Below are 25,609 nucleotides of genomic sequence, written 5' to 3' on the forward strand. Positions count from 1 at the left end.
TTCTTGGGACAGGGGGACCTTCAAGGGCAGATCTGAGGCAGGCTCAATTAGACTGCCCCTCTCTTGAACCCCTCAGACAGCTGGCTGCTGCTGAGGCTGCAGGGAATGCTCAAGGTACCCATAGAGTGTATTGGGATGAAGGGCTACTGTACTCAGAGGCTAGAGACCCCAAGCCTGGTGCATCCAGGAGGTTGGTCATACCACTGAAGTTCAGAGGCTTCCTTCTTACCATGGCCCATGATATTCCCCTTGCAGGACATCTAGGCCAGAACAAGACTTGGGACAGGCTTGTCCCTCACTTTCACTGGCCCCATATGTCAGAAGATACTAAGGAGTTTTGTCGCTCCTGTGTCACCTGCCAAGCCAGTGGCAAATCAGGTGGCACCACAAAGGCCCCCCTCATACCACTACCTGTGGTGGGGGTTCCCTTTGAAAGAGTGGGCATAGATATTGTAGGACCAATGGACCCACAAACAGCATCTGGGCACAGATTCATACTGGTGATAGTGGACCATGCCACCAGGTACCCAGAAGCAATTCCCCTGAGGACCACAACAGCCTCTGTTGTGGCAAGGGCCCTGCTTTGAGTATTCTCCAGAGTGGGCTTTCCAAAGGAGGTCATTTCTGACAGAGGTGCCAACTTCATGTCAGGATACTTGACTGCAATGTGGAAGGAGTGTGGTGTAAACTACAAATTCACCACCCCCTATCACCCACAGTGCAATGGGCTTGTTGAGAGATTCAACAAGACCCTAAAGGGAATGATAAAAGGTTTACCAGACAAGCTTAGGCGAAGATGGGACATCCTTTTACCCTGCCTTCTGTTTGCTTACAGAGAGGTCCCACAAAAGGGGGTTGGCTACAGCCCTTTTGAGCTTTTGTTTGGGCATCCTGTAAGAGGACCCCTGTGTTTGGTGAAGGAAGGATGGGAGAGACCTCTCAGACAACCCAAACTAGACATAGTGGATTATGTACTTGGTCTCCGCTCCAGGATGGCAGAGTATATGAAGAAGGCTTCTAAAAACCTTGAGGCAAGCCAAGAACTCCAAAAAGCTTGGCATGACCAAAAGGCTGTACTGACTGTTTACCAGCCAGGACAGAAAGTGTGGGTGTTGGAGCCAGTGGCCCCAGCAGCACTCCAAGACAAATGGTCTGGACCCCACACTATTGTTGAGAAAAAGGGAGAAGTCACCTACTTGGTGGACCTTGGGACTCCCAGAAGCCCCCACAGGGTGCTTCATGTCAACAGATTGAAGGCATATGTTGACAGGGCAGACATGGGGCTACTCATGGCTACAGATGAGGGGCAGGAGGAAGAGAGTGACCCTCTCCCAGACCTGTTGACTCAGAACCCTGATGATGGCTCAGTTGATGGTGTGGTCTTTTCTGACAGCCTCACTGTCCATCAGCAACAGGACTGCAGACAGGTTCTGCAATCCTACAGACATATGTTCTCTCTGACCCCAAGTCAGACAAACTGGTGCACCCATGAGGTGGACACTGGTGACAGTCTGCCTGTGAAGAGTAAAATCTACAGGCAACCTGACCATGTCAGGGACTGCATAAAAGTTGAGGTACAAAAGATGTTGGAGCTGGGAGTCATTGAACCTTCAGAGAGCCCTTGGGCTAGTCCTGTAGTCCTTGTGCCAAAACCTCACACCCAAGATGGTAAGAGAGAGATGAGGTTTTGCGTGGATTACAGAGGTCTCAATGCTGTCACTAGGACAGATGCCCACCCAATACCTAGGGCAGATGAGCTCATTGACAGACTGGCAGCTGCTAAGTTTTTGAGCACATTTGACCTAACAGCAGGCTACTGGCAAATCAGACTAGCTGAGAGTGCAAAGGCCAAAACTGCTTTCTCGACCCCAGGAGGACATTATCAATTTGTGGTAATGCCCTTTGGTTTGAAGAATGCACCTGCCACTTTCCAAAGGTTGGTGAATCAAGTCCTTACTGGGTTGGATGATTATTGTGCAGCTTATCTTGATGATATTGCTGTCTTTAGCTCCACCTGGGAGGATCACCTGGTCCACCTGAGGAATGTTTTAGAGGCCCTGCAAAAGGCAGGCCTCACTATCAAGGCCACTAAGTGCCAGATAGGGCAGAGCAAGGTTGTATACCTGGGCCACCTAGTTGGTGGGGGTCAGGTTCAACCACTGGAGAGCAAGATCCAGACCATAAAGGACTGGGCTCCTCCAACTACCCAGACTCAGGTCAGAGCTTTCTTGGGCCTGACTGGGTACTACAGAAAGTTTGTTAAGAACTATGGGTCCATAGTGACACCACTTAATGACTTGACCTCCAAGAAGATGCCAAAGAAAGTTCAGTGGACAGTAAGCTGTCAAAAAGCATTTGATGACCTGAAGCAGGCCATGTGCAGTGCACCTATTCTGAAAAGTCCAGACTACTCCAAAGAGTTCATTGTCCAGACAGATGCTTCTGAGTTAGGTGTGGGAGCTGTTCTTTCACAACTGAATGTAGATGGTCAAGACCAGCCCATTGCTTTTATAAGTAGAAGGCTGACCCCTAGAGAGAAACGTTGGTCAGCTATTGAGAGGGAGGCCTTTGCTGTGGTTTGGGCCCTGAAGAAGCTGAGGCCATACTTGTTTGGCACTCACTTCAAGATTCAGACAGACCATAAGCCCCTCTTGTGGCTAAATCAGATGAAGGGTGAAAATCCCAAACTTCTTAGGTGGTCCATTTCCCTACAGGGGATGGACTTCACAGTGGAAGATAGACCTGGGACTGACCATGCCAATGTAGATGGACTCTCCAGATATTTCCACTTAGAACATGAAGACTCAACTGGTCAAGGTTAGTTTAATGTCCCTAAGTTTGGGGGGGGGGTTGTGTAGGAGAGTAGGGTCTGCTTTCTATGTTCACCCCCACTTTTTGCTTTTGCTTTACTGGTTTTCGACTTAGATGTGGCTGTGGGCCTGCTAATCAGACCCACAGCCCTGCTGTTCTCTCTCTAAATTAATACTATGTACTTTAGGTGCATAACCCATTTGGATAGGATCACCTTATTGGCCCCTGTACAGTGTACCCTAGGTACCCAGGGCATAGGTGTACCCTAGGCCTACCAGGGGCTGCAGCATGTATTATGCCACCCCTGGCCTGGCCTTCCATTTTGACACAACTGGCTGATCACTCAGCTGGGGCAAGGTCGTGTAATCACCCCTTGCTTAGGTGTAGTATTCCTATACCTAACTTACATATAGACACATGTGTACCTATCAGTCACTCCTATGGCAGGCCTTAACAATCCTGGAGGCAGAGTGCTTGGTAACATGTGAGATGGTGCTCTAGCATGAGCTGAGCCTGTCTGCAGCTTTCGGAACCATGTCCTTATAGCTGTTCTATGATATAGCCTACCATATACTCTTAAAGTGCCTTATAATCTTAGACGGTTATGGTAACTATGGTTTGGCTTTATCGAAACATGTCGTGTAAGGTGTCTAACACTGTGGAATAATACCCCCATGCCATTTCTGGACATGAGGATATTATTCCCCCCTTCTAGAGGGAAAGACATGTTAAAATCATACTTCACTGTTAGCCTCTGACCACAGCCTCAGCATCACAAAATGGATGCTGCTGCCACGACACAAGTCTGACCTCCTACTGCTGGGAGTGATCCCAGCCAGGGAGGCCTGGACAATAGGTTTCCTGCTTGGGGAGGTGCTAGCACCTCCCCAGACAGCCTTTAGTGTATTGGGGCAGGGTGGGCTGAAAGGAATGAGACATGCCTGGGGCACACAAGGTGTTCCTTGCATAGTCCAGTTCAAACCGGCGCTGGGGCACTCCAGCCCCAGCTCTGGCACGAAACTGGACAAAGGGAAGTGGGTGTAACCACCCCCTCCCAGGTCCCACCCATAAGGCGTGACCTAGCAGGTATCCCAGCCCCCCAGATTAGTATAAGAGTGGGAGTTGGGCCTCAAGACTTTAGATTATCCTGAACCTGCAAAACTTGAACAGAAACTCTGGACCTTCGACATTCGACGAAAGAAGAAGACTGAAGAATCTCCCTTGTAGCCAAGGAGTGGCTACCCTGTGCAAACAGGCACCATCAAGAGACTACCCTTTGCTTTGCCCACGTTCTACGAGGAACCGACTGCAGAGCCCGACCAGAGCCTCGACTTCCAGACTTCTCCGACCCTGATCCACATCCACAGCAGAGCTGAGATCCGTGGAGGCGACGAGCGACGTGGGACCGGCTACCTGGAAAAAGTGGCTAGTAACTTACAGCGCAGCTTCTGAGGTACCCTCGAAGTTGGCACCGGGGATTGAGAAGCCCCAACCCCAAGCACCATCTGCACCGAAGATCAGCCCCCCACACTCCACGAGTCCTGCGTGGGGCCCTTCAGCATTTTCCTGCTTGCCGCGTCTGTCCGGTTGCATGCCCGCTGGCTAGTGGCCTTTGTGACGACGCTCCCTGAAATCTTCTGCGCTGGTTTGGCTCCTCCAGACTGGCTCCCGCTTCTCTGCAAAGAAGAAGCACCCCAGACCTTCCTGGTCTGCACCAGAAGCAAGTCCTCCGTTCTTCGTGGGTTCCGCTTGCCAAGGCTTGGTGAGTCCTAGTCCAACTTCGACGCCGCCGACAGCAAGAGCCTTCGTGGGACAGCTCGCCTCCTGGTCCTGGTCGTCCTCGACGCTTCCTGGTCCTCCTGGCTGCAGCGACAAGCTTCACCTTCACCTGCAATCTTCACGACATCGCCTGGTTCCCTCCTGGTTCCACGTGGTCACTGGCTAGTGACCTTGACTCTGTCCCTTCTGCTTGCAGGTTTCTTCTCTTCTTGATCCCAGCCTTGGGATCCACCGGACACTCTTCACTGACTGCCTGTCAGCATCTTTCTTCAGGCATCCATAGGAGTCGACGACGAAAACGACGCATCTTCACCCCTATGCACCCGCAGCCTGTGGGCTAGGTAACTTGGGTACTCCGGTGCTCATCAGGATAGTGACTATCCTAGTGTCTAGTTTTCAAGTCTCAACTTCCTAGCTACTCCGGAAGTGTCCTAAATCTACCGTTTTCTAAACTGTACTATTGCTATTGACTTTTACGCATTACGCGTGAGTGTTTCCACTCTGCACACGAATCCCGTGGGCCTCCCACTTCCTAACTAACGCTAGTGTAGTGTAGCCCCAGCGATTCCCTAGGCCTAGGCCTATTCTATTTCCGTGACAGTGGTCCTTATACCACTTACTTAGTATATGGTTTGCGTGGCCCCTAGGGCCTAACTGTATTACTTACCTGTGTGACTTAATGTATGCATAAATAAGACTGTGTTGTACTTACCTCTAATCTCATAAAGAGTGCTGAGGGTTTGCTTAGAATAAATACACTTTATTTTATATATATATCTGTTGTGGTGTCCTTTCATTTGGTATTCAAGGGAATATATATTATGGTATCACAGCTGGCTTCACATGCCATTCAGAGTTTAGCCTAAGACTGCTCTTGTCCATGCTACCACTAGGATAGCTGGTCTATAAGGTTGACTTTACAACCAATCACCATAAGGGTATTTGGACTGATATAAGGTGTACCCTATAACTAGTGACATCATACATCAGGCCAACTTCTCACAGTTACCACTTCCTGTCGCAGTAACTTTAGCTGGTGAGAACGAGATCTTTTCGGAGGGATGTCCTTTGGAGACACACGGAAACGTAGTGCGTATCCATTGCGTAGTATACTGAGCACCCAAGGATCTTTTGTTATGTTGCACCACTCTCTCAGATGATGTGAAACACTTCCTCCCACTGGAGTGGGAAATGGCGCCAGAGGAAGCGCTTGCTCATTGCTTCCCTGCTGATCTAGCTGTGGTAGAGGACTGCTGCCGATGACCTCCTCTACCCCTGTTTGACTTACGGCTTTGGAACTGTTTTCCTTGATTTTTGTTTTAGGACCACTGAGGGGTTTGAACCCTCTGTTGGTAGCCCTTGCGCTGGCTGGCTCTGTATCTCCACTTGAACTCTTTTTTCTTTTCTAATCTCACCGCCTTCAGTGTCTAACTCTGCTTTCATCCTAGCCATCTCCTCATCGGTATGGGTGCCAAACAGCGAGGAGCCAGAAAAAGGCAGGTTAAGGATCCTCTGTTGTGCATTTGGCTTGAGAGCCTTAACCAGGCAGACCTCCTAGCACAAATCCCATGCGCATAAGAATGCGCCGACAGCATGGCACCATCCTCTGCCGTGCTAATCACTTGGTTGGCTACAAGGGATCCTTTGATAACCTCTTCAAAGTCCCTTTGATCTTCCTTTGGCAGCTTTTCCTTGAAACGGTCCAAGGAGTCCCATAAAGCTCTGTCGTAGCAGCCTAATAAGGCTGCTGCACTAGATACTTTTAGTGATGATGCTGCAGACCCGCAAACCTTCCGCCCCCAAGAATCCTGGGACCTGCTTTCTTTGTCAGGGGGGACAAACGAAGTTGCAGTCAGTGCGTGCGTTTTTCTTGCCGCCGCGACAATAACGGAACCCGCAGGCGGATCTGATTTCAAGAATACCGGGTCTGCTTCAGCTGTCTTGTATTTTTCTGAATCCTAGCCGGTGTGGCTTTAATTGAAGCGGGAGCTAGGAAAATGTCCATCACCGGTTCCAGATGCCCCGGAACCAGAGGCAGTAACGGACGAGACGCAGATCTCTGATGTAGTGTCTCAAAAATCACCGTTGCCACTTGAGGAGTCGACATCTCGATGTTCAGCTTCTGAGCCCCTCTCTGAAGCACCTCATGATACGTATTTATATAATCTATCGGGGACACTCTCGATTGAGGACTATCCGATAGGGTGGGTGAATAGTCCCTTTTAGAGGAGCAGGTGGAGGAGGAAGACCATGTAGGAGACCTTCTTCTTTTGTGATGGGAAGTAGAAGGTCTGCCCTCCCGCGATCTGCCATTAAGGACCTGACGTGTAGCTGAAGGCGATCTATCCACCTCTTGCACCAACCTTTGCAGAGGAGATCTGTGGATCGGACTGGCGTATTCCTCCTCTCTTCGTGATGCTCCTGTCGGATTCTTACTCCAGTGATGGATGGGAAGAAGCCACCTTGGAGATAAGTGAACAGAAGGGGAAGCCCTTCTGTGATGTGAAAGAGATCTTTGGTGTGACCTCCCCGAATGTCGCTCTGGGGACGCAGATGGCGAATGCATTGAAGGGCATCTCGAGGAATGAGAGGATGAGTGCCGTGACGCTGATTCTGTCACTAAAACTACTGAACCTTCTCCAAACCTCACTGATTTGGGTCTCGACGTCGAGCGTATGACCTGCTCTGACGGAGCCCTTCTTGATGTCAACCTTGACCTCCTTCTCGACGGCGAATTTCGGCCAGGTGTTGGAATCGATTTCGACGTCGACTCTCTGTTCTTCAACGTCGAATGTCTTGCCGACGATGTCGGAGTACTTCTGCGCCTCGACGCCGATCGTTGTCGGGTCGACGACGGCGAAGGACTTCTGCGCCTCAACGCCGATCGTCGCCAGGTTGACGACGGCGGAGAGCTTCCGATCCTCAACGCCGATCGTCACCGGGTAGACAACGGCGGAGGGCTTCCAATCCTCGATGCCGATCGTTGCCGTGTTGACGACGGCGGAGGGCTTCTGATCCTAGACGCCGATCGTCACCAGGTTGACGACGGCGGAGGACTCTCGCACCTCGACGCCGATCGTCGTTGGATTGACGACGGCAGAAGGCTCCCAGCTCTCGATGCCGAACGTCGAGATGACGACGGCGGAGGGCTTCAGATCCTCGACGCCGATCGTCGCCGGGTTGACGACGGCGGAAGCTTTCTGCTCTTTGACGCCTATCGACGCCGAGTTGACGTCGGCGGTGGACTTCTGCTCCTCGACGCCGTTGGTCGCCGGGTTGACGACGGCGGAGGTTCACGATTCTTCAACGTCGACGACGAATTAAGCAACGTGCCTGTATGTCGGCGTTCTCTCGACGGCGAGCCCACCGTCAAAGGTCTTTTCTTGGACGTATGCCCCACCGGTGATAGTTTTCTCAGCGCCGAGCCCGACGCTGATGGAATCTTGCTTCTAGAAGAGGATCTGGCCCTTTAGAGCCCTTTCTCACCGGTGACCTGCCTCTGGAAGATGATTTATCCTTTTCTGCCAGCCCATAAAGACGGATACGCTCCCTGTCTTTTAGAGTTCTATAAGATAAAGACTGGCAATGAGGACAAGTCTTGGGGATATGGTCCTTAGGTAGACAGAGAATACAGACTGCATGAGAGTCTGACCTGGCCTTCTTTTTGCCACAAGAAGGGCAGGGGTCTAAAAGAGATGACATTTTGAGTGGAAAAAATGCTAAAATCAGCCAGAAAAAGTAAGCACCTTACTAGACAAGTTGAAAAACGTTGAAGAAAGATAAATGTTTCCAGAAAACTGAAGATTATTTCTGACTAAAATCAGAAAGAAGTGGAGCTGTGTAACCAGGGTCCTGCCTGAAGGAGCCGGAAAGAACAACTGACCTAACTGTCACCCCTGAGGCGTGATGGGAAGCTAGGAGTCATGGCTGCCTTAAAGGCACGGTGCCAGTTTATTTCTATGTTGCTAGGAGTTAGCTTTTCAGCCTTTTCTAGGCTATGTTTTCTGCAATGCAGCCTGTGAGCTGTCAATACTTTCAGTCCAATCTGAGAGATTGTGTTAAGTGCTAAGCATTAAAACAGTTTTCAAACATGCTTTGCTGTTGTTTTTCCCTGGTTTTCAATGTATTGTTTATGATGTACAGGGGAGTCCTTACAGCATTATTCAGCTCTGGTTATGAGAGGCTGCATTTGCTTTTTTAATATATATATATATATATATATATATATAGCCTACAATCCTGGCTTCTTGCCAGACTAATTGAGCTCGCTCCCTCACAGCCACCCAGATCTGCTGCCCGGCGGGTCTCTGCCCCCTGGTTTACGGAGGATTTAGCCCACGCTCGTAGGCAATGTAAAGCTGCTGAGCGGGCGTGGAGAGTCCAGTATGAGCCTGAAGCCAAACAACGCTATAAAATCATGATGAAGTCCTACCACGATCTTATCTTACAGGGCAAGAAATGTTACTTCGCTAAAAGGATTGAAGACGCAGCTAACTCCTGTAAGGAGATTTTTTCAATTGTACGTGAATTTACCAGCCCCCGGACAACCTCTACTCAGGGTGCCCCGGTGGAGACCTGGGCTAACACTATTGCCAATTTCTTCACCACCAAAATCAGGCTAATTCAGGATTCTTTCCCGTCGAGAGCGTTAGATGATTTATCTACGATACCGACGGAGACAGTCCTCCTGTCTCCTCCTGGCCCAGCTTTGCTAGACTTTCCTCCCCTTCCGGTTGCCGCATCCTTAGCCTTGATGAGGAACCTTAAATCAGGCTCACCATTAGATTCGTGTCCAGCAAAATTCTTAGCGAAAATGGCAGATGTCATTAATCCCATAGCTAATCCTATCCTCAATTTATCCCTGAGACAGGGTTTTCTGCCCCAGGCCTGGAAGCAAGCCATGGTCATCCCCCTGATCAAGAAGCCCAATCTTGATCCAGAGGCGCCTTCTAATTATAGGCCAATCTCGCTCCTTCCAGCACTGACCAAGATCCTGTAGAAACACGTGCACAGCGTGCTTTCTAACTTCCTGGAGTCTAATGAGTTACTTCATGAATCCCAATCGGGCTTTCGTTCCAACTTGAGCACCGAGACGGCGCTCCTGGAAGTCTCGGAGATCGTGAAGGAGGTGCTGGACACAGGAGGCAGGGTGATGTTAGTCATGTTAGACCTGTCGGCGGCGTTTGACACCGTCCCCCACGAGGATCTCCTCACTAGACTTCATAACATCGGTCTAGGGGGGACGGTGCTCAACTGGTTTTGTTCCTTTCTGGCCAACCGCCGGCAGACGGTCTGGGTCCCACCCGGGTCCGCCGAGATGCCGCCATTGGGAGTCGGAGTGCCTCAGGGCTCTGTACTGAGCCCCACTCTATTTAACATCCTTATGACCCCTCTGGCGACACTGGCGGAGTCCTACGGGGCCCGGATCGTCTCTTATGCTGACGACACCCAGCTTCTATTCACCTGTCGTAAGAGCGAAGAGTTCGATGGAGAAAGGATCTGCGAGTGCCTTGGGGCTGTCTTTAGCTGGTTCTCACACAACAGCCTCAAATGCAACTCGGACAAATCCGAAATACTATTCTTCGGATGCCCATCAGAACCAGATTGGCAGGGATGGTGGCCTGCTGACATGTTCCCTCCCACTCAGTCCTCTAAGTGGGCTAAGAACCTGGGGGTTAAAATTGACAACGAGCTCTCGCTCAAATCCCAGGTTTCCACTCTTACGGGAACATGCTTTGGGATACTCAGAATGTTGCGCAAGTTCTTTCCCCTTCTCTCGGAGGAACATCGGAGGATCACTGTTCAGGCACTCATAGGGTCCAGATTGGACTATGCAAATGTCCTATATCTGGGTCTGCCTGAATACCTCCTCCAGCGTTTGCAGGTTACTCAGAACGCTGCTGCTCGTGCAATTTTTGGCCTGCACCGCCGCACCAGTGCCTCCAATCTCCTCGTATCCCTTCACTGGCTTCCGGTGCGGAAGAGGATACTTTTCAAGGCCATGACTCTCGCCCATAAGGCCTTGCATGGCAATGGTGCCAAATATCTTCAGAGGAGGCTGGACTTCTATCGACCTGTACGATCCCTCAGGTCAGAAGCCTTGGCTTTGGCTCGGGTGCCACGCATCAAAAGGGCTCGGCTAGGCAGCCGGTCCTTTAGCTTTCTTGCTCCGCAGCTATGGAATTCCTTACCGGTGTCCTTGCGAAACACCGCTAACCTGCTTGCCTTCAGAAAAGACTTAAAAACCTGGCTGTTCACTGGATAATCTGCCCCCTCCTTAGGCCTCTGCTCTTTTTACTGTTATGTTTTCCAGCTCTTTCTTTGGTCTGGAGCACAAAAGCGCCGGGACACTCCTTTGGAGTAGCCGTTGCGCTATAAAAGTCCCATTTAACATAACATAACATTTAACATAACATATATATATATATATATTCACTGAAAAAACCATAGGTTTCACACACGTTATAGTTAGGAATTAGCATTTAAAAAACCTTGCAAATTCAAATGGAAAACCATAGGTTTCACACATGTTATAGTTAGCTGGACATTTCACTCGTAAAAAACCAATGAAATTCCCCCGTTATAGTTAGTGCAGGCAACTATAACTCACGCGACCGCAATCCTCTGCTGATGACGTCAGATATTACATCACTGTATTTAGACACTTATTTACCCATGTCTTCTTCCATTAATCTTTAGCTATACATATATTACAAATATTTATTTTTCAGAAAGACACATATGTCATCAGTGATGTAATATCTGATGTCGTCAGCAGAGGATTGCGGTCGCGTGAGTTATAGTTGCCAGCACTAACTATAACGGGGGAATTTCATTGGTTTTTTACAAGTGAAATGTCCAGCTAACTATAACATGTGTGAAACCCATGGTTTTTTAAGTGAATTTGCAAGGTTTTTTAAATGCTAACTCCTAACTATAACGTGTGTGAAACCTATGGTTTTTTCAGTGAATTTCAAAGGTTTTTTAAATGCTAATTTATGTATGTATTTTTTTTTTTATTGAATTTTCAGCTTGCGCGCACCGTGCGCGCACCGTGCGCGAACTTCGCGGAATGTTTTCCGTTTCTACCGTGCGCGCACGCTGCGCGCACTCCGCGATTTTTGGGAAAAAAAATAAAAACAATTTGGGCCCTTGGGGGTCCTTCTGGGACCCCCTGACAAAGGCTAGGGGGTCAGGAACTGTCCACCCTGCCCCCTTTTCACGTTCTCCACCTTTGTTTTTCACCCCCTCAGACTGCGAGAGACAAAATGGCGGCCAACACTTCCTGGTTTCGACCGATTCGAATGTTTACTAAGATCTAACAACCAATCAGAAGTGCGCTCGCGCACGGTGAGCGCTCCGTGCTCGCCTATAGTTTTGTATGTACTTTTAACTTCAATTTTCTCAGGAACTAATGAACAGATTGACTCCAGACATGCAAAAGGCACATCCCTGACCTGAGGACTACCTCTCTGCCAAATTTCAAGTAATTCTGTTCAGCCGTTTGGGCTGTAGCTTGGACTAAAGGTCCCTATGGAAAATTGCATGGGAAAAACGCGTTTTGGGACCCCCCTTTTTTCTCAGCCCCCGCTTGACAAATCCCCCCGAGACTAGGGGGACCCAGGGTAGGAGCGGAGCGGAGCGCCCCACCTATTTTGAAAATTTCGCGAGGATTCGTCAATCGGTGCCAAAGTTATTCCAAATAGAATGTTGCGGATTTCCTATGGAAACACGGTCCTAACTATAACTATCTACTGGCGACCGCCAGTAGATAATATAATATATATATATATATATATATATATATATATATATATATATATATATATATATTCCAATCGAAACTGCTCCCAGTTGAGGACACCACACACAACGTTCGATTTCACCTTTTATTGAATGGAAGGCAACAGCAGGCTAAGACTCGTCCTCACAGCCTATCGTAACACCATATCTGCCATACGCGTTTCAGAAGCATTTCCTTTTTCACTGGCTGGCGTGTAAGGGGGAAAGGAGCAGCTTGCCGGTTTTATCACAGGTGGTTGTAGATTGAAGTCCCGCCCCACTGGGCGCGTGCTCGCTAGGCATTGTGGATAATGCATTATCTGTATTATGCTAAGAACTATAATATATATATATTCCATATGCAAGGGACTCTCAATTGGAAGCGCCACACGTTGCGTGTCAAATTCTTTATTGGCAGGCTGCAACAACACAAGCAGGTAAGTTTTGGCAATTCCTCCGTTCTTTAAACTTTATGCCATACGCGTTTCTGGACCGACGTCCCTTGTTCACTGGCTGAGTTTGCAGAGGGAAGTCAGGTGGGCAATCAGTGACGCTGAGCTCACAGCGTGTCTTTAAGTCCTGCCTTAGTGGGCGTGAGCGGTAGATGCATTATATATATAGAGAGAGAGAGAGAGAGATAGAGATACATATATGTTTGTCACATATATGATTGTGTTTCCGGGGTCCCGCGCATGGACGGGAATATTCTAGTGCTTATGACTTTGATGAGGATCCCCTGGAAGAGAATTCACAGATTTTGCGAGACATCTCAGCTTCAAACACCGGAAAATCACTTCCCTATGGCCCCAAGCCAACGGAATGGTGGAGCGATTCATGGCCACTATTAAAAAGACAATACAACAAGCTGAGCTAACCCACCGTGATATTCAGCCAGCACTAAACAAAGTACTCCGAGCATACAGGACCACTCCTCACAGCACCACAAACCAATGCCTGGCCACCCTGATGCTCGGGCGGACCCCTCATACCCGGATACCAACCACAGACGTCATTACACGGTCCAGAATCACGACTTCAGACCATGAAACCCTGGTCGAACTGGATCGAAACAAGAAGGCAAGAATGAAGGAATAAACTGATCACCGCAGACACGCCAAAACATCCGACATCCAAGAAGGAGACTGGGTGCTACTGAGACAAGAAAGGAAATTAAAACCAGACAGCGGTTACCACCATCACCCACTACAAGTAACAAGAAGGAAAGGGACTATGATCACGGCTGAGCCAGGAAACATGAGAATGACCAGAAATGTGTCACATTTCAAAAGATGCAACCCAACAGCCTACACCTGGGCTCGGAGACCTGACTGGGACACGGACGTGTCAAGTCAAGAAGAAAGCAGTCATGAAGAACCCCTACGAACCTCGGAGACACATGATCAGAGAAGTGAACATCCTCACATTCAATCACGAACCAGCCGACCACGACGGGACATTCGGAAACCCATCCGACTCATTCAAGAACTATAAGAGAGACGCTTAACCTCTAAAATACAAAAGGGGTAGATGTCGTGTCGTCATGCCTGGCGTAGCTTCGCCCCAAGGTCAGGCCGGGTTGTGGGAGGAAGGGGAGGAGCCGCGGGGAGAAGCGGCAGTTCGGGGATTGTAAGAAAGAATAAAGATGTGTCCTCCGTTACGCCCGTGTCTGTGTCTTTCCTGGGCGCGGGACACAAAAACACCCCCTTTCGGAATATAAAACCCGCAGCTCCCTTTAATATCGCACACACAACCACCCCTCTTTTGGAATATATAAAAGCCGCGGCTCCCTTTAATAACACACACACACACAACCACCCCTATTTCGGATAATAAAACCCGCGGCTCCCTTTAATAACACACAGCCTCTTTCGGAATATAAAACATGCAGCTCCATTTTATATCACGCACAAACACACACACTTTGGGAACATAAAACCCACAGCTCCCTGTAATATTACACACACACACCATCTTTCGGAATATAAAACTCGCAGCTCCTTTGTATATCACACAGCCCCCTTCGGAATATAAAACCCACAGCTCCCTTTTATATCACACACACATCCTCCTCCGGAATATAAAACCCACTCTCCTTTTTATATCACACACACACGCCATTTCAGAATAAAACCCACAGCTCTTTTTATATCACACACACACACACTCCCCTTTAGAATATAAAATCCACAGCTCCCTTTAATTTCACAAACACACACACTCCTTCGGAATATAAAACTCGCAACTCCTTTTTAGATCACACTCAGCCCCTTCGGTATATAAAAGCGTAGCTCCCTTTTGCATCACCGCCCCCTCCCCCCTTTCAGAATATTAAACCTGCAGCTCCCTGTTATATCTCACACACACCCTCTTTTGGTATATAAAATATACAGCTCCTTTTTATATCACAAACAGCCCCCTCGGAATATACAACACACAGCTCCCTTACCTATCACTCACCCTCTTTTAAAATACAACACTGACAGCTCCATTTTATATCACACACACACACAGCCTCTTTCCGAAATTTAAAACCCACAGCTCCTTTTTATATCCCACACACGCCCTCTTTCAGAAAATAAAACCCACAGCTCTTTTTATATCACACACAGATATCCCTTCTGAATATAACACACACACACCCTCTTTCCCCATATAAAACCCACAGCTCAATATCATATATCACACACACACAACCCTTAGGAATATAGAACCCGCAGCTCCCTTTATATCACATACACACAACCCTTCGAAATATAAAACCTGCACGAAATATAAAACCCGCAGTTCTCTTTTGTAACACACATGTGTTTTTGGAATGTAAAACCCGCAGCTGCCTTTAATATCACACACATAACCCATGTTACCCCTTCGGAATATAAAACCCGCAGACCCCTTTTATTTTACACCTTTGACAAAGGGCCAGGCCGGATGGCCTGTGCAGCCAACGTTAAAAGTAGGTGGAAGCGTCTGTCGCATTTTGAGCTTGTTTCCAGCTAGATGGTTTGTTTTCTAATGCGTATGGACTCCTCGGAATCGAAGAGGTGAAACACAAGGGGACTTAAAGCCCTGTGTTAGACTGGGCAATATTTCACATCAATGGAGTGTCATTTTCAAAACTGGAGCATCTAAAGTTGTCATCGGGTTAAAACACTTCCTTGTAAAAAACCACAGGACAAAAATGTGTTTCCACTTCCCGACTTTTCAGGCATATCCTGAGCCGAAGAAAGAGAGGCCTCGACTCTGCTCGAACTGTGGCAACAGGAAAGAAAGAGCAATTGAACAATATACCATGAAGCACGTGTGCCTATGAATACACATCGCCGGGAGGGGTTCACATGGCAGCATATACTTGTATGTCTTGGTGCCATCACAAAACCGACAGGACATAAGAGAGCGATACATGTGGAGGAAGCAGGAGTTCACGTGGCTGCACAACATAAACAACAACCAAATAACAATAACTAACAACCACCACCCAACATAAACTCCAACTCCATACACTCCAGACTCACCTTCCATTCCACTCCATGACCCACTCCGTTCTTCATCCATTTCTTCAGATCGCTTTTTAGCATCCTCCCCGATATCACTTGGCATTACACTCATGCCTCCAGTCCCCCCCATCATTCACTCTCCCCCCCCCGAGGGATGGGTGCGCCCGCTGGTAGCTCCCCCACCCCTCCCAAGTACCTCCAACCCCGCAGCCCGTCCTAAACTGGCACGCTCTGCCAACCCTACCCCGGAACCCTAATAACTGTAGGGTGGGTGGGTGGCCTTTCAAAACTATCCCACCCGACGATGCCAGAATGCAGGAAGAGGAAGTCGCCTTCCTCCCCTGCATTCTTATACCCACCCCCCAAACCACACCCCTTAACCCCCAGCCTGGCCCTCCCAGCGCGAAAGACCCCGGGGGAAGACTAGTCTGCGACTTTCACTTCCCCCGGGGCCCATCAGCGTGGACACATGCCTCATTGTGGTGTGTATGTTTCATGTGTGGGACGCCCAACGGATCCAGTAACTTACTCCTTCCTTTCTGTGATTTAAATCAAGCACAGGTGGCAACCCATTTGGGCAGAGAATTACGGCCATTAACCAATTTTATAGAGTTAAATGTAAGTGCCAATTCCTCGCATTCCTTTACCCCTTGTGCAGGAAGAAACTCTTCCACACATGCATATGTATCTCCTGTGTCCTTAAATAAACAAGCATTGGCATAGCCAATAGGTCTCGCTTTTGGGTCCTTATAAGTATTTAGTTATGCAGCAGAATATCCTTGGTGCAACAACACCAACTGTTGCATGGCTAAACACTTATAAGGTCCCAAACGCGAGACCTATTGGCTATGCCAATGCTTGTTTTTGTTAAGCACGGGAAGATTATGTGATTTGCCCAGATTCACAGGATGTTGAGCGTCGTTGCCGAGACTCGAACCCGGTTTCCCAGCTTGGAGGTCGACAGCTTTAACCATAAGCCTACATCCTCTCCACAAATCCTTTTTAGACTAAATGCACTTCACAGAAAACTATGATTTATTGTTGCAAAGAACATTTATTACTGGATTTGAATTACTGTAATAATAAGACCTTGATGAAACGTACCAGGACAACTAAAATATTTAGAAACGCAAATAAAAGAAATATAGATGCATTTCCAAATGAAAGCATTTGTCCACCAGCCCTAGCTCTGAAATTCACTTATTTTTCATGTAAATGCGTACATCTGCACTGTCACTCATAATGCAAGAGAGCCAATGGCAGAAGTGGGCGGACCCTTCGCCGCAACCTGTACGCTGTGGTGGGTAGAAGCAACATGTGTAGGGCAGTTGAACAGACCAATGGATGAAAATATCTAACCCCAAACCTCCTTAATATAGGCATATATAGGCTTGCATTTTTGTTGATTTTTTTATTAGAAGAGGCTGATAAGACAACTAAACGTGTCCCTATCTCCAGACCAGATCTACAGTTCATGAGCTTCTCTGCTGGGCTGTTGAGCAAAATTGTCCTCATGTTCACAGAATACAGAGGCGGCACCAACTTAGGTCTTAAAATTCAAAGTCCAAAGGAAATCAGACGAAGACATTACTGACCAGAAGATGAAATACTCCACTGCCACCCCACCACCCACCCGCCCCCTCCCCACCACCACCAACCCCCCTCACCAGAGAACAGCAACCTGGCTCGTTCAATTGTCAGTAACAGAAAAGGTGAAACCATAAACCACTTACCTGCTCAAGGTGCTTCTGAAGTCCTGCAAGAGAGAGAGACCAGACCAGCATCAGTTCAAGGCACTCACTGGAACATGCAGCAAGGTCTGAACCTTATATTGAACCTATGCATCCATTATACATGCATATATTTCCTCAGAAATGTCTACTATACTTATATACATGAGACGAGGAAATTAAACAAGCATATGCAATGCAATAGGTCTCGCATTAGCGAAATTTTAAGCTATTGGCATTGTAAATGACAACACCTTTTATTTATCTGTTTTCAAAACCAACACATAAATAAAAGGCATTGTAATTTACAACGTCAATAGCGTAAACTAGTGAAAATTAGTTTTGTGTAACTGGTACCTTTAAGCTGCCCTAATCCTGTGACATTTCAAGGTTCATCAGCTCCAACACTTCGGTAACATGAGAGGGTTTAGACATTAGGCTAGTCCTCCCTCTTTATGCTTAAACAGTCTTCCCCTTTCATGTAGACTGCAGTTCACATGGTGCCGTTCTGTGTATGTGAAAGCCAAAATAGGCGGCCCTAATTTTTGCGAGGGAGGCAGAGCATTCTAATGTAGGGAAGCGGTGCGTATGTACTTAGCGGATAGGGGGGAGGGCTTATGATGAAGTGGAAGGAGGAAGCAAAAAGTACAATCCTTTAGTGAATAGTAATTAAAACAAACATTGCAGTAAATGCGCCACAACAGTTACGATATGGAAATACGGCTGAACCAAAAGGATAGGAATGTATCCTCGTAGTTCCTATAAAAATAGGAAAGCAACAAACACTTTACCACATTCAAATTTACATATGCGCTCTTTACTTGAGAACCCAAATTAGTGGTCACAGTTGGTGAAATATCCCGCAAGTCCACCCGTCCAAACAGCATCTAAAAAAAAACACAGGCCTATTTAAGTAACTCGGTCAAGCTAATCAACCAATTGAAGCAAGTATTGTGGGGAATTATGGGAATTGTAGTGCCTCCATACTTTATATACATGACTGAAATCCTGGGACTAATCCACCAATCACAGCAACCATGGAAAGGAATTCTGGGGTATGTAATTCCTCAATCCTTCGTATACATAATTCTGACCAAATAACAAATAAAATGTGTGAAATATTTGCATCGCCGCTGAAGGTGTAAACAATTTGCTTACATACCGTTAAGAAAAGCCCAGAAACTACCACTTTTCAAGACTAACGGGGAAAACTTCGAACCCGTGCACCAAGGTAGCAGCGTGTAACATCCAGCATAAATTACGAAGCATGTTATCCTTATATAGACTGAGGAACTTAAGTTACGGGCAAGCATAAAAGCCCGGCGCTGGAGGGGGGGTGCGTGTGGCAGGCGCCATTGTTAAGGGTGCACAGTGTTATTAAACAAACAAGCACTGATGAGCGGCGGGACGCAAAACCGCTCATGCGCATTTGTGAGGAAGAAGTCGGCGAGAGAAGGAAGAGGGAGCCCCGGGACGCCGCAGCTCAGGTAAGTTATTTAATTTACTTAAACCTTGTTTTTTAAAAGTTTAACATTATTCTTAATGTATTTTAAAAGCGGGCAGGAGGGAGGCGGGTGGCGAGCAACTCGCTCCGCCGTGGGTGTGCGTAGCATGCATGCCCTACACCTACTTCGCGGATCGCGAAGTAGGCAAAGCTACGCACACTCCGCGGCGGGAGCGTAGCACTGCGCCCAGGGTTAATCATATGCATATTTATCAGGATCTAGTACAGTCTGCTTTTTGTTTACGTCATGTTACCTGCATGTTTTGCAGGCCCTGACAAATATTAAAAATTCAGAACTCCTGCTGTATTTTCTCTCCTCCGGGTCTTTGTAGGATTACAGCCCAAATTTCATTGGAATAACCGAATAAAAAAGACTAATAACTGCTGCCCAAACCATTGTTATAGTGCTGGGTGGCCTGGAAGAGTCTGATTTGTTACAGTTGTAGGAGTGTGCTGTTTAGAAGTTGTGTTTGTACTGTCATTGGCACTGCTGGCAGGGGGAATGAGGGTTGCAAGCTGCAGTGGACCCCTGACGAAAGCCGTGGCACTTATCTTTTTACAAATTAAGCATTGGCTGGCTGCTGTGGCCTGAGCATGAAGAAACCTCCAGCCAGGGTATCTGCTGTTGGTAGTGGAAAGAGTGAGATTTTTTCTATGGATGCACTCTGTCCAGCCGAGGAGGATGGAAACAACTTCACTGTGGTGAGAACTGTGACCTGGGGACTATCTAAGCTGAGTGCAAAAGGTGCTGCACCTTAGCCTTGATAGGTGTCCTAAAGATGTCTAACCCAGCAGGGGGGTGACATGTCCAGCAGAGAAACAAGGGACACCCAGTAAAGGGGAGACCAGGACACAACACAGAGTAGCTCAAGTAACTGAGATAATTGTACCTGTAGGCTGTTATGTAAAGAATTACAGTTTAATACATGGCTCTTCCCAAAGGCCATAGACAGGGCAGCGGAGTCCCCCCACCTCAGCACCAGAGTACCCCGGGGTGAGATGCGCTTTACAAGTACACATAACATAACCTGTCTGTATAAACGTACTTTTGTTTACAAACATACAGCACTGGGTGGCTTGGGGGCAACCTTTTGCAACCAACTCCCCCCAGCATCAGCTGTCAATCTTGTGCCTCGCTGACTATAAGGGTCCGGGTGTGGATCTTGTCTAGCCTGGGTGCAAGGGAGAAAAAGTACAGCCTACCCTCTGCCATCCTGGCCATGCCCATTAACCATGAGCCCAAGTTATATGAGTAGATCATGAAAGTAAGGGGAGGATTGGGGCAGAGTGAAAGAGGGAGGTAAAAGGGAGTGAATGTGAGAAAATCAGAGTGAGCGAAAGGTGAGAAATAAGGAAGGAAGCTAGACAGACAGAAGGACGAGAGAGGTTGTGTAAGACAGAATAGGATAGAGAGGGGCAGTAACAGAGTGTGACAGGAAGAGAGAGAATGAGAGAAGGTGAAGAAGGGAGAAATGAAAGCAAGAGAAAGAAAAGGAGACAGTGAAAGAGAAAGGAAGTGAGTCCAGGATTACAAAAAGATAGAGAGTGCGAGACAGAGAGAATGGGAAAGCCGGCGGAAGAAAGGACAGAGAGAGAGAGAGAGAGAGAGAGAGAAAGTGAGAGAGAGAGGCAGACAAACAGACTAATTAAGAGTGTGGTGGACAGGGTTACTGTGTCACAAACGTGACAGATACCCCATCCATCATATTACAACTCCATTATATCTACGGCTCTCTGTTTTCCGTTTTTACTGATTTTTCCAGATAAATACAGACACAAACCTATTTATTTTCCTGTCTGTATTTATTTCTAAATGAGGCTAAAAACGGAAATTGGGTTGTTTTTGGAGTGATTCTAAATGCTTTCAGTCATGCCTGCGAACCAAAAAGCTATGGAGATTGACAGGCAAGGAGGTTAAAAAAAGAAAGGAATTTTAGTAAAGAGGCATAAACAGTAGCAGATATGCACATGGTTGATACTAAATGTGTATGTTTTCGTTTAAGTGCATTTATTTATCATCTGTGGGTTTTCATATCATTGATACCTCTCAGGCATTGAAGCATTAGTGCACAGTTATCGGTTAAATAAATATAGAAATATACTAGTTTCAGCTTAATTTTGTTCACAAAAACCAAAATAAATATAGATAAATACAGATAAAATTACCCAAAAATAAATATGGATAAATACAGACGGAAAAGGCAAAAAAATACAGGCTGTCTGGATACACTGTGCTCCACATGGCTTGGAACCAACAATCGGTAACGCATTTTGTCCATTAAATGCACAATGGAGTGCATATATGTATGTATCTATGCAGTGCCTGTATAGCCGAGCCCAGCAAAAAGACAGCGAAGCGATGTACAGTGTCATAGGCAAAGATATACGTTTAACGAGTGACTGCAGAGGAAGCTCGGTGCAGAGAGTAGGCGTGGACTGTGTGAGCAGAAGATGCTGACATGTGCTATGTTCACAGGGTGCAACAGATGCAATAAGTACTAGGGCTCTGATAGTAGGGCCCAGATTTATTAAGATTTTGTGAGGGGTTGCCTCACTTTTGCGGTGCAGCCAGTGCTTAATTTGAGCCGGAGCTTTCCGGTGCTGAGCACCAGCACTTAATTGGTTTGGCGATAGGTGGTGCAAGCTGCAGTGGCCTCCTGGTCAGAGCCCTGGCACTTAATATTTTACAAATTAAGCACTGGGTGCAGCCTTGACACAAAATCAGTTTTGGCATGTTATAAGCCATGCAAAGTCGATGTGCGTGGCACTGCTTGCTTTAGTAAATACAAAGTAACGCCACGCAGCACATAGCTCTGCCTTGCATTACTTTACATCGGGTAGGTCTTGCATGGTTGGAGCATGGACGTTCCTGTGTATCCACCCATGTATTTTGACACACACACAGATTTACAAAGACTTGTAAAACTGTTTTTGTGCCAAATTGTGCGCCTACCCAAAAGAGGCGTAAAAAGGAGCAATATCTCTGCGTTATGTCCTCTTTTTACGTGTGCTGCATTGTGATGGCATTTCTTGCTGCACAAAAACCGTCCTGCCTGTAATGCAGGCACCCTTTCAGCATGGGGCAAGGGTGCCTGCGTTGGATTTAGGCAACACACAGTGGTGTCAGCGCTAGGAGAGAGCAGAAGTACACCATGTCTTAGTAGATATGACACATATCTGCTCTCCCTTACATCGAACGCAACGCAGCAAGTTGCCTTGCTGCGTTGAGTGAAAGGTTAGTAAATATGCCCCTGTGTGATGTTCATACATCATTAACAAAACTGATACAATACTCCAAGCTTGTCCCCAGATTACTCGACGAACAGCACGAGCTTCACACATGGTGCTCCCCCACCAGATCCTCACCTGCAGGAAGCCCTCTGCTGACTGCCGACACTTCGCCTGTATCTCCTTGATTAGGGCATCGAGAGGTGATATTTGACCTGATAGTTTGGCCACCTTTGTGTTCTCGGATATGGTGACTTTCCTGTCCATCTCCGCCAGTCTCCTGAGTATGGCCTGCTCTTGTACTTTCAGTAGCTGATACAGTCGTTGAAATTCAGCCACAGTTCTCTGCCTCGCAGCCACCAACTTGTTCTGTCAGGAGGAAGGATAAGTTAGTCGTCGATTCTGTTGGTTGATGACCAAATATTAGAGTGACCCACAGAAGGCAAGCAGCTACTATATATATCGGAACAATACCAAATTGGTCTTAGGTTAGGTTAAATTATATATACTATAATATAATACTATATATTTCATTGAGGAACCACTTTTAAATATGAAATTGAGTTCTCTCAACACAGTCAGATCTTCCACTGGAGGCCAGCGTTAGATCGCGGGCAGTTGAGGACTCAGGGCTCAGTGGCGTAGCTAGACCTAGGGCCACGGCTGTGTGTAAGAGCGGGGGTCGGGGTGCTGGCGATTTCCTCAGCGCCTGCCCAGTGACGGCCGCCGCCCCCAAAACTAGTGCCACCCGGGACGGACCGCCACTCCTCCCCCTTGCTAAGCCACTGTAAGGGCTCGATTTAGATCTCGGCGGAAGGGTTACTCCGTCCCAACTGAGTCGGCTATCACGTCTGCCAAAATATAAATCCCGTTATGGCCTATGGGATTTATATTTCGGCAGACAGGATGTCCATCACCGTTGGGACAGAGTAACCCGTCCGCCGAGATCTAAATCGGGCCCTAAGCTGCCTCATGCGCAAGGTCTATTCGAATATAGTGCCAGGTATCAGACAGAGATTGCGCTCCTCTACACTCTGCCAGGATTCTCTGATTGGCTGCTTCACACTCTTTCCAGCGATGACCAATCACAGAGCTAAACATGGATGCCAATCAGTGAGAGGTCAGATGGTGCATCCATGCCATCCCCCATGTGGCACACACTGCCCTTCAGTCGTCTTCTGTATGTTTTACTCTATAGTTGAGTCATGAAAAGTAGTTATAATGCAACATGTGGGACTGTTCTACCTAGCTGGAAAAAACAAGAATTTACTGAAAACAGGACTCCCCCATATGATATCGGTGCCACTCTTGGGTACTTAACTAGGGTGACTGGAATGGGGGCTCCTTATTAATTCAAAATGAGAGTTTAGAAATGATGACAACCTCATCTGAAAGCAGAAAAGAGGCATAGAGAGAGACAAGCACCCAGGCGTTGAAGTGAAGGGAGGCAGAGCAGCACTGGAGGACTTTAATGCAGCAGTATAGTGATGGGAAGTATTACTACAGTGGTGGTGGATGTCAGTGGATATCAGTGTGCCTCCATGAAGTGTGGGGGAAGTAGTGTGTAGTGGTAGTGTTAGAGCTTGGATAATAGTGTTGCGGCTGGTGTGCTGTGGGATGATAATGGGGTGGCATGGGGTTCTTGTGTAGTAGAGTGTATGGCAGTGTTGTACTTTGAGGAGTAATAGTGCTGGACTGATAGTGTGGTAATGGGGAAGTGTGGCATGGTACTGATGTGGGGCTAGGGAGCTAGAGGGGTAGCTCAGCACTCAAGTGAGTTCTGCTGGACGGTGGTGAACTACTGCTCAAATGGTAATGTGCTGTTGGGAATGGGTGCACAAGAGACCACAGATCACACACTGCGCTCTTCATGAATTTGGCTGACATTGCAGTGCTGGTGTAGTACCATACAGCCAGGTTGTACATTGTGAGGGGAGAGGTGAGAGTGCCAAGTGTGTGGTGATAGCGTAGTGCTGGAGGTGGTAGTGTGATGCATTGGTAGTGCGGAAGGCTAAGGTAGAAGTGTAGTACAGTTATATGGTGGTGTAGTGTAGTGTAGTGCAGTGGTGGGAGATGATAGGGCACACGGGAGGGTTGAATTAAGTTCCTGGGTGATATTAGTGCATGTCCATAAAAGGACTGCCACATTGCTTTTTGTGTTAGCACTTAACCCCTCTGTGACTGCCACATTGCTCTTTGTGTTAGCACTTAACCCCTCTGTGACTGCCACATTGCTCTTTGTGTTAGCACTTAACCCCTCTGTGACTGTCACATTGCTCTTTATGTTAGCACTTAACCCCTCTGTGACTGCCACATTGCTCTTTGTGTTAGCACTTAACCCCTCTGTGACTGTCACATTGCTCTTTGTGTTAGCACTTAACCCCACTGTGACTGCCACATTGCTCTTTGTGTTAGCACTTAACCCCACTGTGACTGCCACATTGCTCTTTGTGTTAGCACTTAACCCCACTGTGACTGCCACATTGCTCTTTGTGTTAGTACTTAACCCCACTGTGACTGCCACATTGCTCTTTGTGTTAGCACTTAACCCCACTGTGACTGCCACACTGCTCTTTGTGTTAGCACTTAACCCCACTGTGACTGCCACAAGGGTCAGGCACTCTCTTAGGTGGATGCATAGACAACGCAACATCCAATCCGAACAATCAGGAAGTGATAATGCTGTGGACCAATAAAAACGTAAGGAGATGTTGAGACATTAGTTTGTGAATGAATTGGAACTCTCTCTAGACAGCTCTAAAAGACACCGCAAAGCAATGTCCTTCAAGAGCTCTTGTTGAAACATTAGTTCAGGAGTGAATTAGACGTCTATAGACAGCTCCAATAACCGACAGCTACAACTGTAGGAGAGTAGGATCTGCCTCTTATGGTTACCCCCACTTTTTGCTGGTGTTTCGGTGTTTTTCGACTTTAGTCTGGCTGGAGCCCTGCTAATCAGGACCCCAGCCTAGATTCTTCCTCTCTAAAATGGTTTCCATGTACATTAGGTACATCACAGATTGGATTCTTGGGTGCCCTTATAAGTCCCTAGTATATGGTATACTATGTACCCAGGGCATAGGTACCCCAGAGGCCTACCAGGGGCTGCAGCATGTATTATGCCACCCCTGGGCTGCCTTCCAAAATGACACCACAGGTGTGCTACTGAAGCCTGGGTAAAGTGGTGCATGCACCCCTTACTGTGATATAGGTTACCTACATCACTACCTATACACACACACATATAAACCTATAAGTCACTCCTATGGCAGGCCTTATCA

At 47.5% G+C, this 25,609-nt stretch overlaps 1 protein-coding gene across 2 annotated transcripts in view; it reads right to left on the reverse strand.

The window, feature by feature from the left end:
* The window catches only part of LOC146863425 (E3 ubiquitin-protein ligase TRIM7-like), a 222,421-nt gene that overhangs the window by 176,331 nt on the left and 20,481 nt on the right, over nt 1-25,609 (reverse strand). For both annotated transcript variants that reach the window (XM_085642849.1, XM_085642848.1), the window contains exons 3-4: nt 22,467-22,697; nt 17,600-17,622 (exon numbers count right to left, since the gene is read on the reverse strand). In XM_085642849.1, coding sequence (XP_085498975.1) covers nt 17,600-17,622; nt 22,467-22,697 — 254 coding nt within the window. The remainder of the gene's footprint in view (nt 1-17,599; nt 17,623-22,466; nt 22,698-25,609) is intronic.

This window comes from Triturus cristatus, chromosome 2_2 (genome assembly GCF_964204655.1).
Source record: "Triturus cristatus chromosome 2_2, aTriCri1.1, whole genome shotgun sequence".
Classification (NCBI taxonomy): Eukaryota; Metazoa; Chordata; class Amphibia; order Caudata; family Salamandridae; genus Triturus; species Triturus cristatus.